The sequence below is a fragment of the Octopus bimaculoides genome, chromosome 7, assembly GCF_046866305.1.
Source record: "Octopus bimaculoides isolate indiv1 chromosome 7, ASM4686630v1, whole genome shotgun sequence".
Lineage (NCBI taxonomy): Eukaryota > Metazoa > Mollusca > Cephalopoda > Octopoda > Octopodidae > Octopus > Octopus bimaculoides.
In genome coordinates this window covers 15,321,958-15,336,957 of record NC_142934.1, presented here as the reverse complement: position 1 = coordinate 15,336,957, position 15,000 = coordinate 15,321,958, and the positions used below count along the sequence as shown (strand labels likewise).

The window sequence follows — 15,000 nt, the reverse complement described above, 5'->3', positions numbered from 1 at the left end:
GATGTGAAGTGTGAGCCAAAGGTTGAGCACTGCAAAGAGGAATATAATTTAGCCCCAAGCAATTAATGAAAGCTTACCTCATTAAAGACTGTGGTACATTTGTTGTGACAAATGGAACAGCACCAAGTTCTTTCAGGCACTGAAGTAGAAATTTAAGCTATTCAGCATTGATTCAATTATAGCAAACAAAGAAGATAATTCAAAATGAAAAATACATTAATCCACATCTATATCTATCACCCTCTTTCTCTTCCCCCTTTTCCCACTACTCCCCCTCTCTCTTTCTTTGTTGAAATTTCATCAATATCATCAGAAATGTCGTTACCAAATACGTCTCTTATCAAATTTCCAGATGAAATCATGGTTTCTGGTATTTCTATTAGATCTTCATCTAAGCCCACATCATTAGTGACTGTTCCATTTCCTATGCTTAGAAGCTACGCATTGAATTCTTCTTGTCCATTTATTTGCATATTCTCCGTTAATGTAAAAAATGTCGCATCTGTCCACAGAGGAGAATATTTGATAGATTCAGTTAAAGCATCATTTGGCCCTCTTGGAATAACTGATGCAGTTTGCCTAAAGTCCCCACCAAGAAGGAGAAAGGCTTATGACAGTTCGTTATTTCTTTTAGCAGTAAATCAATGCACCTCAATGCATTTCCTGAACGCATTGATGCCTCATCAATTATTATTAGGTCAGCTAATTTTAATTTCTCAGAGTGTTGTGATGGAATCTTCATTTGTGACGTAGAATTTTCCAAGATAGGGACTGAGAGCTTAAGGCCACTGTGTATAGTTATTCCTTGGGGCAACAGATCAGCTGCAATGCCTGCTGTGGCAAATGAGAGTCCACACTTTCCTTGATGAATCGTGGATATCGATTTTTGAATTGATAAACCACCTTTGCATTTTTATTAAAAATTCACCAACCACGAGTAACTTTGGATTTTCATCGTATTGTTCATGGCGCCTTCGTTGATACAAAGGGGGTCGCGAGAACGATTAATGGTGAAAATAAACGGGGAAAACTGTGTCAGTATATAGTGTGGGTAATTATTTAGTGGTTATTGAAGTGTGTAAGTCTCAAACAGAATTCAAAACAGCTAATCGAAGTGGCTGTTGTTTACATCTCAGGTTTGTCAATAAAAATAACCCAGTTTGATTATTTTTGCAGATTCCACTCATGCATTCACAACAAACAAGACACAAAGCCAGACTTTAAATTGTGTAAGTGTATTTTTACCCACTCCGATGTTTACACATGACCAGTTATATGTCGCTGAGTAGAGCAACGAACTCCAGTAATTTGAAAATTAGTGTTGACCAAACAGAAAACAGATGGGTGTAGTTTTTTTATATTCATACCCAGGAGTAGTTAAGCCAATTACCAAAACATTTAAATCTTCACTATTCATTTTCACAACTTCATTATGATTCTGAAATTGCTTAGAATGACTGAAGCATTTTTTTGAGTATAAAATAAAACATACCTTAACAAGATTTGAATCATCTGCATGAGGTGGGCTCAACAGGCTGAAACCTAAGCCACAGGTTGTGTGAAGTCCCTAATTGAATGAAAGAAAAGAAAATTATTATTATAAGATTGAAACTGTGTAACTAGCCTTTCTAGTTTATTCTACTACATCCATCAGAATCACTACATGGTCAGTCGACCAGCTATAAATAACAGTCAAACCTTCTTCAAATCACGCTGTTATGACAATGTAGTCTTCAATATATAAAATCACAGAATTATCATAATGTCTGGTCAACTTGATCAGGGTTGAATTAGGAAGAGCAACAACAACACACTGTTTATCATTGCTATATTGTTGTTTACCCCTTAAAATAACTATGGTAACCTTTTAATACAATGTAATATATAAAAATGTGCAACATAGTCTTAATACAGTGTTGATACACTTATAATACACACTAATATTAGTTTCAAATTTTGGCACAAGGCTATCAATTCTGGGAGTGGGGTTAAGTCAATTATTTAGACCCCAGTGCTTAACTGGTACTTATTTTATCAACCCAGAATGGATAAAAGGCAAAGTCAACCTCAGTGTGTTAACGATTCTGCCAATTTGCCACCTTATATTAATATTAATACATTATATTAATACATTTCTAATATGCAATTCGTCTGTTAGAATAATGAGTGCCATATAGTCATCCTGGATGAAGGATGACTAATGACTTGCATGGTGACTTTGTTTAAAATGACCAAATTTTGTGCACTCTCACCATCACTCTCTCATCTGTTCCTATCTTCAATTCAGTGTTAAGACCAGGTCAAGATGATTGTAAATGGAAACAAATGCAAAAGATGGCCAAGATGTCTTACTTCCTCATCTTGCTTGGCAACATTTTGTCTATCTTCATGTTCCTTTCTGGGTCGATAAAATAAATACCTGTTGAGTACTGTGTATCAATGTAATCAATTTACCGTCTCTCCCAAAATTGCTGGCCTTCTTCCAAAATTTGAAACCATTATTACAATATTCTTCTGATTGTCAGGTAGGCATTATAGGTGCTGTAGGTCGATGTATATGCCTTTAGTAGACAAAATTGCAACCTAAATTCCAAATCTAAAGTTAATTCACTTTACTTACACCACTTATTACTTTTAGAAAGACATGAATGCAACAGTTCCATATTTTTCTTGTCTTAATTCATAGAACCTTTCTTGCCAGTTAAAACAAATCAGCTTTTTATTTCATTTCATTTCATCCATACACAACTGGTTACGAATGACACCCTGTAAATTGGTGTGGAAACCATTGCATACTTTGTAACTTTTCAAATTGAGCTGACTTAGGAAAAATTAACATTTAGTTTGCTGCATTTTCTCTTGGTGAGAAGACTCATACAGTGACATGATGTGCCTAAAGGTTACTAAAGGTTAAAGAACTACAGTGGTACAGAAATGTAATCAAGGAACAGTGAAAAATTATTGAAAATTATTAAATCATTTAATTATTGGTTTTAAATTTTGACACAAGATCAGCAATTTGTGGGCAGGAGGTAAGTCGGTTACATTGACCTCTTTCAGTAGATACAAACAGGACATGTAAGACAAGTTGCTGCCTTGTCATTTAATGATCGCAAATATATTTCCATATATAGACACTGGAATGATTCTCCTTGCAACCATGTGTTTTTTAGTGCAGTCCCATTGTGCTGTGCTTTTGACAAGTGGCTTTCTACTATAGCCTCAGAACAATCAATGCGTTATGAGTGAATTTGGTAAATAGAAATTGTATAGAAGCCCGTCATATGCGTGTGTGTGTTTGTGTGTGTATGTCTATGTGTATTTGATTGTGTATTGTATGTGTGTGTGTTTGTGTGAGTCTGTATGTGTTCATGCCTTTGGGTTTGTGTTTGTCCCACCCTTTACCATGTGACAACTAGTATCGGTTTCTTTACATCCACATAACTTAGCACTTCAGCAATAGAGACCAATAAAACAGGTACCAGGCTTAAAAATAAACAACTAGGGTCAGTTCGTTTGACTAAACCCGCCAAGGCACTGCCCCAGCATGGCTTCGGTTCACTGACCGAAACAAGAAAAAGAATAAAGAAATAAAAGATGAAAGAAATAAGGAACCAACCTTGTAGATTATGTTTTCTTTGAGGCTGATTGGAATTCCATGAAGAGGTTTGGTCACATATGGGACAGAATCACATTTCAGAGCTAATTCCTGGGATAAAAAAAAACCCCAAATCATTAACATTATATATTTATATCTACATCTCTCTCTCTCTCTATATATATATATATACATACACACACACACACACACACACACACATACAAATGTACTCATACACATACACACATACATGCATACAAACACACATACACGTACATACACAAATGCACATGAAGCAATTGTAGATACAAACAGGACATGTAAGACAGGGAACATTGATAGAACGTACACAGAGCAATATAGGAGAGTATATAGAATAATATATAGAATATACATCGTAGTCTTGTTTTTTGCCACTTCACTATGGCAGTTATGAAGGAACTGACGCTACTACCATTTTTAATCCCAGGTGGGGGTCTCTTCCAACTGGTTATTGATGCAACCTGCACCTGATATACCATATTTTAACGTGTATAAGGAACCCCTTTTTGTTAAAAAATAGTTGTAAAAAATGTGGGAATTTCTTATACATATATAGTATTATAATCCTTTACAAAACCTTTTTTCCAAATTTGAAGCCCAAGAAATTAGGGGGTTCCTTATTCACGTTAAAATACAGTATATTGCAAACAGGGGAGTGAACTCCTATCATCGTCTAGCAACAGCGACTGGTTTTGAGTTATCTGTATTCATCCTCAGTGGTGGACACCCATCTGCTTAGAGATAGCAGTAATCTGCTCCAGCTCACAATATATGGTAAAATAAGTGACAACCAGTCACTGATCTTGCAAGAAGCAAAGTAGCTAGTTTGAAAATCTCTATAAGAGATGAAAGTAGTAACTATACTGAGAAGTAATGTTTATTGCTACTTCAATATAGCTGTTCCATAAGAACCAACGTTACTACTGATTTTAACACCAGGAGGAGCATCCTCTAGCTGGTTATCGCTGTAATTGTTACTTTCATTTCTAATAGAGATTTTCAAACTAGCCACTCTACATTGTAAGCTACTTGGAGAATAAATACAGAATGGATCAAGTACTCTTACCTCAGCTTCAGGAATTATTGCAGTTAAACAATTGGTTTTCTCTTGTGCTTCAAGTGCCTGTTGTAGAAAATCAGAAGTTAAACATACTAAATCTTGATTTATAATATTGGCAAAAAAGCTGACATTTTTGAGGTGAGGAAAGGGTAACAGTTTATCTAGTAATTCTGCTTGTCACTCTGTTACTTAGCCCATCTGTAATGCTTCTATGTGATTAGTTGAAGGGGAAAGAGAGGGGGAAAAGGAGGAGAGGTGGAGGGCAAGGTGGTGGTGAGTGAGAGAGATTATAGAGAGAGTGAGCGAAAGAGAGGGGCCTCCAGCAATTACCAGCTTGCAGCTGGTAATAGCTAGAGGTTCTTATTAGGAGGATTCAAAGTTTTAGCACTTATTTCAAGCTTGCTTTATACAAGTGATACAAGTGAATAAAATATAAGAATGGTTTTACAAAGAAAGTAATCAGAAAAAATTCAAAATAATAAGAATTAAATAACCTTGTATTGATAAGCATGAAGAACATCAATGGCTTTTAATGAACGGTCTTTGAGTCGTTTCTGAAGTTGGACAATGTCCAATGATAGAATTTTGTTCCTCATTTCTTTAGTAAGCTGAAAAATATAAAGAATTGGGTTGAAAAAATGCCTTGTATAAAAATGAATAAAAACGTATTTTGATATTTTGTTCCTGGATTTACAAGTCTGATTTTGTTTTTATGAAAGGATTGACTAATAATAATAGAACAGTGTGTATGTTTTATTATAAGTATAATTAGCCTCCAGAGGTACAACATCCTTTCAGTTAGAAACAATAAATTTCTATAGAGATTAGGTTTTAAATTCTAATCTATAAAAAGTTTCCATTCTACAATATTCTTAAAGGAACGAAAAATTATCCAGCAACTTGAGCTGACACAAATGAGCCTGGTAGATGTAAAAGACTAACTGATATCTCTTGTCAAGAGTACAGACGATAGTCAGATCGCTGATGTTTGTTGTGCATTCTGCTGTTGTTATTTGCTTGTTGTAATTCTGTGCATCTGTGTGTAAAGATTGGTTGTGTTTTGCAGGGTTGCTTTATTTTGGCCCTTAACTTAGAAATGGAGAAAGCCATATTAAAACTTTATTTCTGTCATTGTTAAATTATCAGTGCACACATAAGTCTGCAGTGTGCATTAGGTCTCTTACCTTCTTTTATGCATGTGTCTTATGCAAAATCTGTGATGAGCCCGAGTAACACTGATGACCCGGAGTTGCCTCTGATATATATATATATATATATATATATATATATATATATATATATATATATATATTCTTTTATTCTTTTAACTGTTTCAGTCATTTGACTGTGGCCATGCTGGAGCATCACATTAAAGGGTTTTACTTGAAGAAATTGACCCTAGGACTTATTCTTTGTAAGCCAAGTACTTATTCTAACTGCTAAGTTACAAGGACATAAACATACCAACATCAGTTGTCAAACAATGGTAGGGAGACAAACACAGGAACACACACACACACAAATATATATACGACGGGTTTCTTTCAGTTTTTGTCCACCAATTCCACTCACAAGGCTTTGGTTGACCTGAGGCTATAATAGAAGACACGTGCCCAAGGTGCCACACAGTGGGACTGAAACCAGAACCATTTGGTTGGGAGGCAAGCTTCACACATGATGGGCTTCTTTCAGTTTCCTATAAGTTTTACTCATTAGGCTTTGGTCAGATGTTTGCCCAAAATGCTGTGCTACTTATTTACAATCAATCGAATTGAGATACTGAATGCTGCATTCACCTCCAGTAAGAATGACACAGCATACTGATAGCAAAGGAATGAATACAAATATGATATATGACATATATAAAAATGAAAAACTGGCTATCAGTTATTTGTCAAGTGGAGCCAACAAGAAACCAGTCTAATCAGTTGTGATTCAGAAAAAGAAAATAAACAAATGAGAAAAACAAAAATAAACCAGATGCAGTCATGGCTGTGTGGTAAGAAGCTTGTTACCTAACCACATGGTTCTGGGTTCAATTCCACTGCATGGCACCTTGCGCAAGTGTCTTCTACTATAGCCTTGGGTTGACCAAAGCCTTGTGAGTGGATTTGGTAGATGGAAATTGAAAGAAGCCTACCATATATATATATATATATATATATATATATATATATATATATATATATATATATGCATGTATGTATATATCTAGTTGTGTGTGTCTGTGTTTGTTCACCCCCATCACTGCTTGACAACCAGTGCTGGTTCGTTTACATCCCGGTAGCTTAGTAGTTTGGCATATAAGATCAATAAAATAAGTGCCAAGCATTAAAAGAAAAGTACTGGGGTCGATTCGTTCAACTAAAAATTCTTTAAAGCAGTGCCCCAGCATGGCCACAGTTTAATGATTGAAACAAGTAGAAAGTAAAAGACACAGAAAATAAAAGAGTAAAGAAGATAAAAGTATGGCTAAGAAAATAATGGGTAACATGCCAACAGAAGGTCCAACACTTGTTGCAGTGTTAAGGTTTGTGTGTCCCACTGACTGTGAGAGTTATACCAGTAATGTTCAATCCCCTTGATAGGGCCTCCCATACAGAACAGGGTCAAAGGATAGAGGTTAGACTAATGTGGTTTTGTGTAGGGCAAAAAAAAAAAAAAAGCTCAAAGAAGCATTAATGATAATTCAAAGCTAACAAGACTTGAGAGAGGAAGGCCTTCCCTCAGGGAATACCATGCCACTAAATAAAAAAAAAGGAAACTGCAAGGAAGATTAGGATGAGCAGGGATTCAATTGGAGAGAAGCAGAAAAACTACCCTGAATCAAGAACAATAATAAAAAGTTGTCAGTGGCCTAAGCTCCATAGGAGGCAAAGAACTTAATGAGTGAAGTGAAGGGTAACACGAGAGAGAGTAATAGAGAGAGAAAGAGAAGTGATGTGAGAGAGAAATACAGAAATATATATTTCAAATACTTACACTTGATTTCTGTAACTTTTCCTTTAAAGATTTTAGTTGTTCTGCACGTTTATTGTAGGCTTCCTTCATAGCTCTTTTGACTTTCCCACGCATGCGTAGTCTGTTGAATAAACTAAACAGAAAGGCTGTACCTGACACCACCAGGATTGCAAAAATGCCTGACTTAATGTAAGGACACATTTCCTCGGGTATATAGTGCTGACAGTATTTACGAAGTGTGTCTTCCATCTTTCACTGAAAAAGAAGGGACATTTTTAATCAGACACATATGAAACTGCCTGACGAGATTACTTTTGGCAAAACGTATTTCTCACATCATTTCTGAAATGACTAATTTTAAAATGTATAAATAAATTCATATAATTGAAAATTTGTAATAAATACATATAAATAAGTAAATACATTGAGAGACCACAGCTACAATACTATGGACATATGGTTAGAATGCCTCAGGAAAGGATCACAAATCAGATTCTTCAAGCCAAGCCAACTGGTTGGAGACTTAAGGGCTGACCAATTCTGAGATGGTTGATAATATCTGCTTGGGAAAGTGCAATGACAGTTGCTTCTTACAGGACCTTATGGAGGAGGTGCCTGAGGACTCTACCCTCGTGGTTCTCCCATTACAGTAGGTGGTGATAACAGGTGGAAGAATGATTGCAAATGCAAATAAAGAAAAGAGTAATAAGTACATGTGGTAAGCAGTGCCAGTGATTTATGTTGTGTTTCCTATGTTTGTGATGATTCATGTTTTCTAGAAGAGAATATTGAAATCCCAGAAGGTAAATAGAACAGTTACTTCTTCCTGACTCTCCTTGGTTATTAGATATCATTTGATGTGCCTCAGTATCCTGTTTTTAGAAATGGGTAGATAAAGAATCAGGGTAGCCAAAGCATGCAATGGACTTATGAGAGACATTTGAGCTCAAAGTAGTCCTCTAGCTTGCTGGATCCTATCAAACTACCCAACCCATGCTAGAAGGGTAAGACAGACATTAAATGATGATGATGATGAAGATGAAGAGGAGGACAAAGGACAAAGACTATAACAATGATGATGATGATGATGCTTTTTTTTATATTTCAGGTCACCTCAAACCTTCATAAAACTTCAAGTTTAACAACGAAGCTAATAGCTTTTCACATTACTGTCCATCCTCTTTTCTAACTGATGACCCTGCATATTAGTAATTAAATGCAATATTGGGAGTGCTAGACAAGGAATTTACACCAAACATTAAACAGTAGACTCTTCGGAAAACAAAGATATTCTATTTTAGCAACGTTACAAAAATGTCTCACTTGTATGCACACACACACACAGACACACACAGACACACACACACACACACACACACACACACACACACACAATTATATCCAGGCCTTCAAAAAATTATGGCATTTTGAAAGAAAGTGGCTGAACCAGGCATTAAACTGAATAAATGCATTGATGTATGTATATATATATATATATATACATATATATATATATATATATATATATACGGTACCCACTACACTCTCGGAGTGGTTGGCATTAGGAATGGCATCCAGCTGTAGAAACTCTGCCAAATCAGATTGGAGCCTGGTGCAGCCTTCTGGCTTGCCAGTCCTAGTCAAATCGTCCAACCCATGCTAGCATGGAAAGCGGACGTTAAACAATGATGATAATAATAATATATACATGTGTGTGTGTATGTGTGTAAGTAGCTTGCTTACCAAACACATGGTTCCGGGTTCATTCCCACTGCGTACTACCTTGGGCAAGTGTCTTCTACTATAGCCTCGGGCCAACTAAAGCCTTGTGAGTGGATTTGGTTGACGGAAACTGAAAGAAGCCCGTAGTATATATATATATATATATATATATATATATATATATATATATCTATATATGTATATATATATATATATATATATATATATATGTATGTGTGTGAATATATTTGCATGTCTGTGTTTGTCCCCCCGACATCGCTTGACAACCGATGCTGGTGTGTTTATGTCCCCGTAACTTAGCGGTTCGGCAAAAGAAACTGATAGAATAAGTACTAGGCTTACAAAGAATAAGTCCTGGGGTCGATTTGCTCTACTAAAGGCAGTGCTCCAGCATGACCACAGTCAATTGACTGAAACAAGTAAAAGAATAAAAGAGTATATATATATGTATATATATATATATATATATATATATATATATATATATATATCATCATCATCATCGTTTAACGTCCGCTTTCCATGCTAGCATGGGCTGAGGTGGTGAGGCAAGACCTTCGTACATTGGGCCTCACCGAGGCGATGACTACTGACCGAGACCTTTGGAAATGTGCTGTGCGTGAGAAGACCCGGCAAGCCAAGTAAGATCGTTGCCAGTGCCCCTGGACTGGTTCTTGTGCGGGTGGCACATGAGATGCACCATTTTGAGCGTGGCCGTTGCCAGTACCGCCTGACTGGCTCCTGTAGGATTTTCGAGCGAGATCGTTGCCAGTGCCCCTGGACTGGCTTGTGCGGGTGGCACATAAAAGACACCATTTCGAGCGTGGCCGTTTTCGTGCGGGTGACACGTAAAAGCACCCACTACACTCTCTGAGTGGGTGGCGTTAGGAAGGGCATCCAGCTGTAGAAACTCTGCCAAATCAGACTGGAGCCTGGTGTTGCCATCCGGTTTCACCAGTCCTCAGTCAAATCGTCCAACCCATACTAGCATGGAAAGCGGACGTTAAACGATGATGATGATGATGATGAAGATTAAGGCTTTTGTTATGAATATACTAATCTATATATAAGAGAAAATATTCTATAAAAAGAAATAATACATATGAAAAACAACTTCTATATATGTTATGTACAACTTACAAGTGTCTATTTTTTTTGTGTCTCTTAATAGTATAAATCATTCATATTTAGTAATCAAAGTTAAAGTTTACCTTATCACTTTCAGTAGCAACCAAATGTCACAGCCACGAGCAAAATATTGTTACAGCTAACTAATAAAGCTGTTAACCTTCACTTGAAGTATCTTTGTAGTTGTATATTGAAATATAAACAAAGTAAGAAAAAATGAGTTTATAATGGTAGTGAAGCATAAAAAAAGTGTCACATAATGAGAATGGAGTATAATCAAGTCTGAATACTAAATTATAAACCCTAAGATAAAGGACTATTGAATTGATCTATCGGGTTTCAAAACCAAGATAAAAACTCACCCGAATCAAAGTCAACTGAAATATTTCTCTGTACTATAAGCTTGTAAAGCCAGAGCTTCTCATTGGATCAGAAACTGCACTGCAGATAAGAGAGTGATGTTTCATTGACTTAGGCATGGCTGTGTTGTTAAGATGATTGCTTTGCAGCCTCTTGGTTTTGGGTTCAATCCCAGTCCCTCTGTGCAGAACGTTTGGCAAGTGTCCTCTAGTATAACCCCTGACCAATTAATGCCTTGTCAGTGAATTTGGTATATATACCACAAACACACACACATACACACATATATATATCAAAGTGAAGGCTCATGGCTCAGTGGTTAGAGTGTCAGGCTCACAATCATGAGGTAGTGAGTTCGATTCCCAGATCGGGCAGTGTGTTGTGTTCTTGAACAAGACACTTTGTTTCACGTTGTTCCAGTTCACTCAGCTGTAGAAATGAGTTGCAACGTCACTGGGGCCAAGCTGTATCGGCCTTCGCCTTTCCCTTGGATAACATTGGTGGCGTGGAGAGGGGCAGCTGGTATGCATGGGCAACTGCTGGTCTTCCATAAATAACCTTGCCCGGACTTGGATGAGAATTTGGTAGGTGCAATCTCATGGTTATTCATGACCGAAAGAGGTCTTTACCCAATATATATCACATATACATATTCAAAATTTAGGGAATGGAGTAGATAAGATCCACGCTACATATGTTTCATAACTAGTAGAACCTCAGAAGTTGTAAATTATCCAAATGAGAGGTAAAGTGAGTAAATGAGTAAAATGGGGCGGATGGGGAGAGAAGGTTTGGTTTTGAAATTAGCTGGGGAGATGCGTTTATGAAATTTAGGTAGGGGTCACTCATAGGTTGTTTGTGGGATAGATAGATGAAGGAGCACTCCGTCGCTTACGACGTCGAGGGTTCCAGTTGATCCGATCAACGGTACAGTCTGCTTGTGAAATTTACGTGCAAGTGGCTGAGCACTCCACAGACACATGTACTCTTAACATAGTCAAGATAAAGAGGTGATGTTAGATCTTGTTTATCTCAAACTAAGTTTATGTTGACCCAAAATACATTGTCTTCTATTTCCTTCTCCTTCAACCCCCCACCCCACCCAATTCATTTCAAATACAACTACAGGGGTTGGACAAAATAATGGAAACACCTTAAAATTTCAAACAAATTTATTTTAATATGGGGTAGGACTGCCTTTCACAGTAATTACAGCTTGAATTCAATGCGGTATGGACTTCCACTTACTGCAATCCTATGTTGATACCATCGCATGGAAGGCATTTGCTCAGGGTACCAAACTTATATACAGGTGCAGTTGTGTGTGTTGTGTGTTGTGTGTGTGCATGTGAATGTGTGTACATTTGTGCCCCCTAGTCTTGACATCATGTGATAGTCGTAAATGAGCATCACTATCATACAAGCAGTGTCATTCATTTCCAATATTCTGCAAAGCCATATCTGCACTTTCTTGGCTACAGGTGAGGGTGGGTGAGAAGAAAGGCATGTCTCCATAGAAAATTTGCCTCAGTAGACTCCAAAATGACAATGACACAATGACAACAACGATGACAATCATGACAACGATGATGATGATGATTTATCTCTGTCTTACTTACCTTGTCATCTGAGCTAACTGGAGCTTTTTCTTAATTCATTTTTGTAGCCTTGAACATATTACACACATTATGCACACATGAAACCAAACACATAAAAAACAGATAAGATAAAAGAATCTTTTATCTTTCTTTTAAAAGTTCAACACTCTACTAACCTCTACTGATTCAACTGCAGCATTTATTTTTGCAGAATGTATCATAAAACATGCATAAAATAATTTGCTAAGTTGCCCTTCCATACTTTTATTTGGAAGCAGAAATAAAAGTAACCATTGAAATAAAAATATTAACAAATTTGGTCAGTCAGCATTACTCTGTAAGGAGCAAAGAGCCGTTTTCCCAGTTTCTCTGGGAAAAATTCTAATTGGAGGTGTTGAAAACTTCCTGGCTTTGAGTAAAAGAAATACAGGAGGATCGGTTGATTATGATTTTATTCAGCATATTCCCCTCTCAGATTCACACACTTATTGCAGTAGTCCTTCAGATTTTCTAAGTCCTGTAAAAGAACTCAGAAAGTTGGGCCTCCAACCAGGCCTTTTGTGATGTCCCTGAAGCCAGGAACTTTTCAGCACCCCCTCGTATGTTGTTCTCTGTACAGGATGCCAGTCCATCACAGGAGTATTCATTTTTACCAGCTGAGTAAACCGGAGCAGCATGGAATGAAGTGTTGTGCTCAAGAACACACCACACCATCCAGTCCAGGAATCAAAACCACAATCTTATGATCATGAGTCCAACACCCTAACCACTCAACCATGTGCTTCTACAAATTAAAAAATAAATGAAGTAAAATACTACTTCGACAAATCAACTTTGAATAAAAATTATTTTGAATTTATGAATCGAATGCTTATGACAAAAATCACACTCTACACATTTAACCTTTGTGACATCTCTGATAGGAGGTGCAATGGCCCAGTGGTTAGGGCAGCGGACTCGCGGTCGAAGGATCGCAGTCTCGATTCCCAGACTGGGTGTTGTGAGTGTTTATTGAGTGAAAACACCTAAAGTTCCACGAGGCTCCGGCAGGGGGTGGTGGCGACCCCTGTTGTACTCTTTCGCCCCAACTTTCTCTCACTCTTTCTTCCTGATTCTTGAGTAACGCTGCGATGGACTGGCGTCCCGTCCGGCTGAGGGGGGAACACATACGCCATAGAAACTGGGAAACCGGGCCCATGAGCCTGGCTAGAAAAAGGGCGACGTTTATCGTTTATCGACATCTCTGATAAAGTGGAATGCACAAGGTATACAGATTGGTTGATTTAGATTTCATATGAGTATTTAGACAATGCAGAGTAAAATGTAATTTCATAAACTGATATGCTGCTGCTACTACTACTGCTGCTGCTGCTGCAGCTGTTGATGATGATGATGATGATGATGATCATGGTGGTGATTGTGACGGTGGTAGTGATGGTGATAATCATCATCATCATCATCATCATGGTTAAATGAGGATGACAACAACGATGCTGGTGGTGACGACAGCAATGATGAAGATGGAGCAGGAGATGATGGTGGCGATGATGATGACAACAATGACTATGATGATTTTCATAACGATGATGGCGACGATGACAATGAGGATGACGATGATAACGACGATGATGATGATGATGATGATGATTGTGATATTAGTGGTGGTCATCGTGATCGTGGTGATGATGACAAGGAAGAGGAGAAGCTGGATGCTAAATATCAGCCTTGGTTGAGTATATGTATGTTGCTATCCATTTCAACCATGGCCATCCTGTATTTTACTATACCATTGTCGAGTGTGCCCTTCACTCTTCATGACATTAAGATGTGATTAGGGACAGATTTAACTATTATATCTTGTAGACAATCTTATTCAAATTGTTATCTATTATTTTGATGTTCTCCAACAGAAATCTCATTATATCATTCATTTATAATGAGATTTTGATAAAAAAACTTTAATTAAAATACGAATGCTATAAAGAAGAGTAGTCTTGGATAATTAGTGTTCCAAGTGCTGTACAGTATATGAGTGTGAGTGTGTGTGTTTCTCTGTGTGTGTGTGTGTGTGTGTGTGTGTGTGTGTGTGTGTGTGTGTGTGTGTGTGTGTGTGTGTGTGTGTGTGAGTGCATGTGTGTGTGTGCATGTGCATGTATGTATTTATATCAATATTTTATTGTATGTATGTATTTATATCAATATTTTAAAATTTGAATTTTCAACTGTTAGTATCTAACAATTATTCATCCAGACCTGATCCCAGTGCTGGATGTTCAAGAACCAAATGACAGATTTTCAAACCCAGGATCATCCTGATTCCAAAAAGGTATAATATGTCTATGCAGAGCAAATGTAGACTGTGATACAAGAGTCCCAAAGGGACGGACTGAGAGAATTGCATGTTTATTATTATAGACATATCTAAAGTTATTTACAACTATTCAAATGAATTCCATACGGCTACTTCAATGCAATTCACTGATTTTACAAAGTTCTCACCTTTCATC

At 37.1% G+C, this 15,000-nt stretch overlaps 1 protein-coding gene across 5 annotated transcripts in view; it reads right to left on the bottom strand.

Moving 5' to 3' along the window:
- The window catches only part of LOC106867388 (fatty-acid amide hydrolase 1), a 25,145-nt gene extending 13,574 nt beyond the window's left edge, over positions 1-11,571 (bottom strand). The window contains exons 1-8 of one of the 5 annotated variants that reach the window (XM_052969277.2): positions 10,898-10,958; positions 10,619-10,710; positions 7,686-7,919; positions 5,198-5,311; positions 4,710-4,766; positions 3,620-3,709; positions 1,493-1,567; positions 78-139 (exon numbers count right to left, since the gene is read on the bottom strand). In XM_052969277.2, coding sequence (XP_052825237.2) covers positions 78-139; positions 1,493-1,567; positions 3,620-3,709; positions 4,710-4,766; positions 5,198-5,311; positions 7,686-7,913 — 626 coding nt within the window. In that variant the 5' untranslated portion in view covers positions 7,914-7,919; positions 10,619-10,710; positions 10,898-10,958. Of the gene's footprint in view, positions 1-77; positions 140-1,492; positions 1,568-3,619; positions 3,710-4,055; positions 4,100-4,709; positions 4,767-5,197; positions 5,312-7,685; positions 7,920-9,407; positions 9,518-10,618 lie in introns of those variants that run through there. The other 4 variants (XM_014912244.3, XM_052969276.2, XM_089354851.1 and 1 more) reach the window with 4 other exon arrangements.
- Between the last annotated feature and the right edge of the window lie 3,429 nt (positions 11,572-15,000).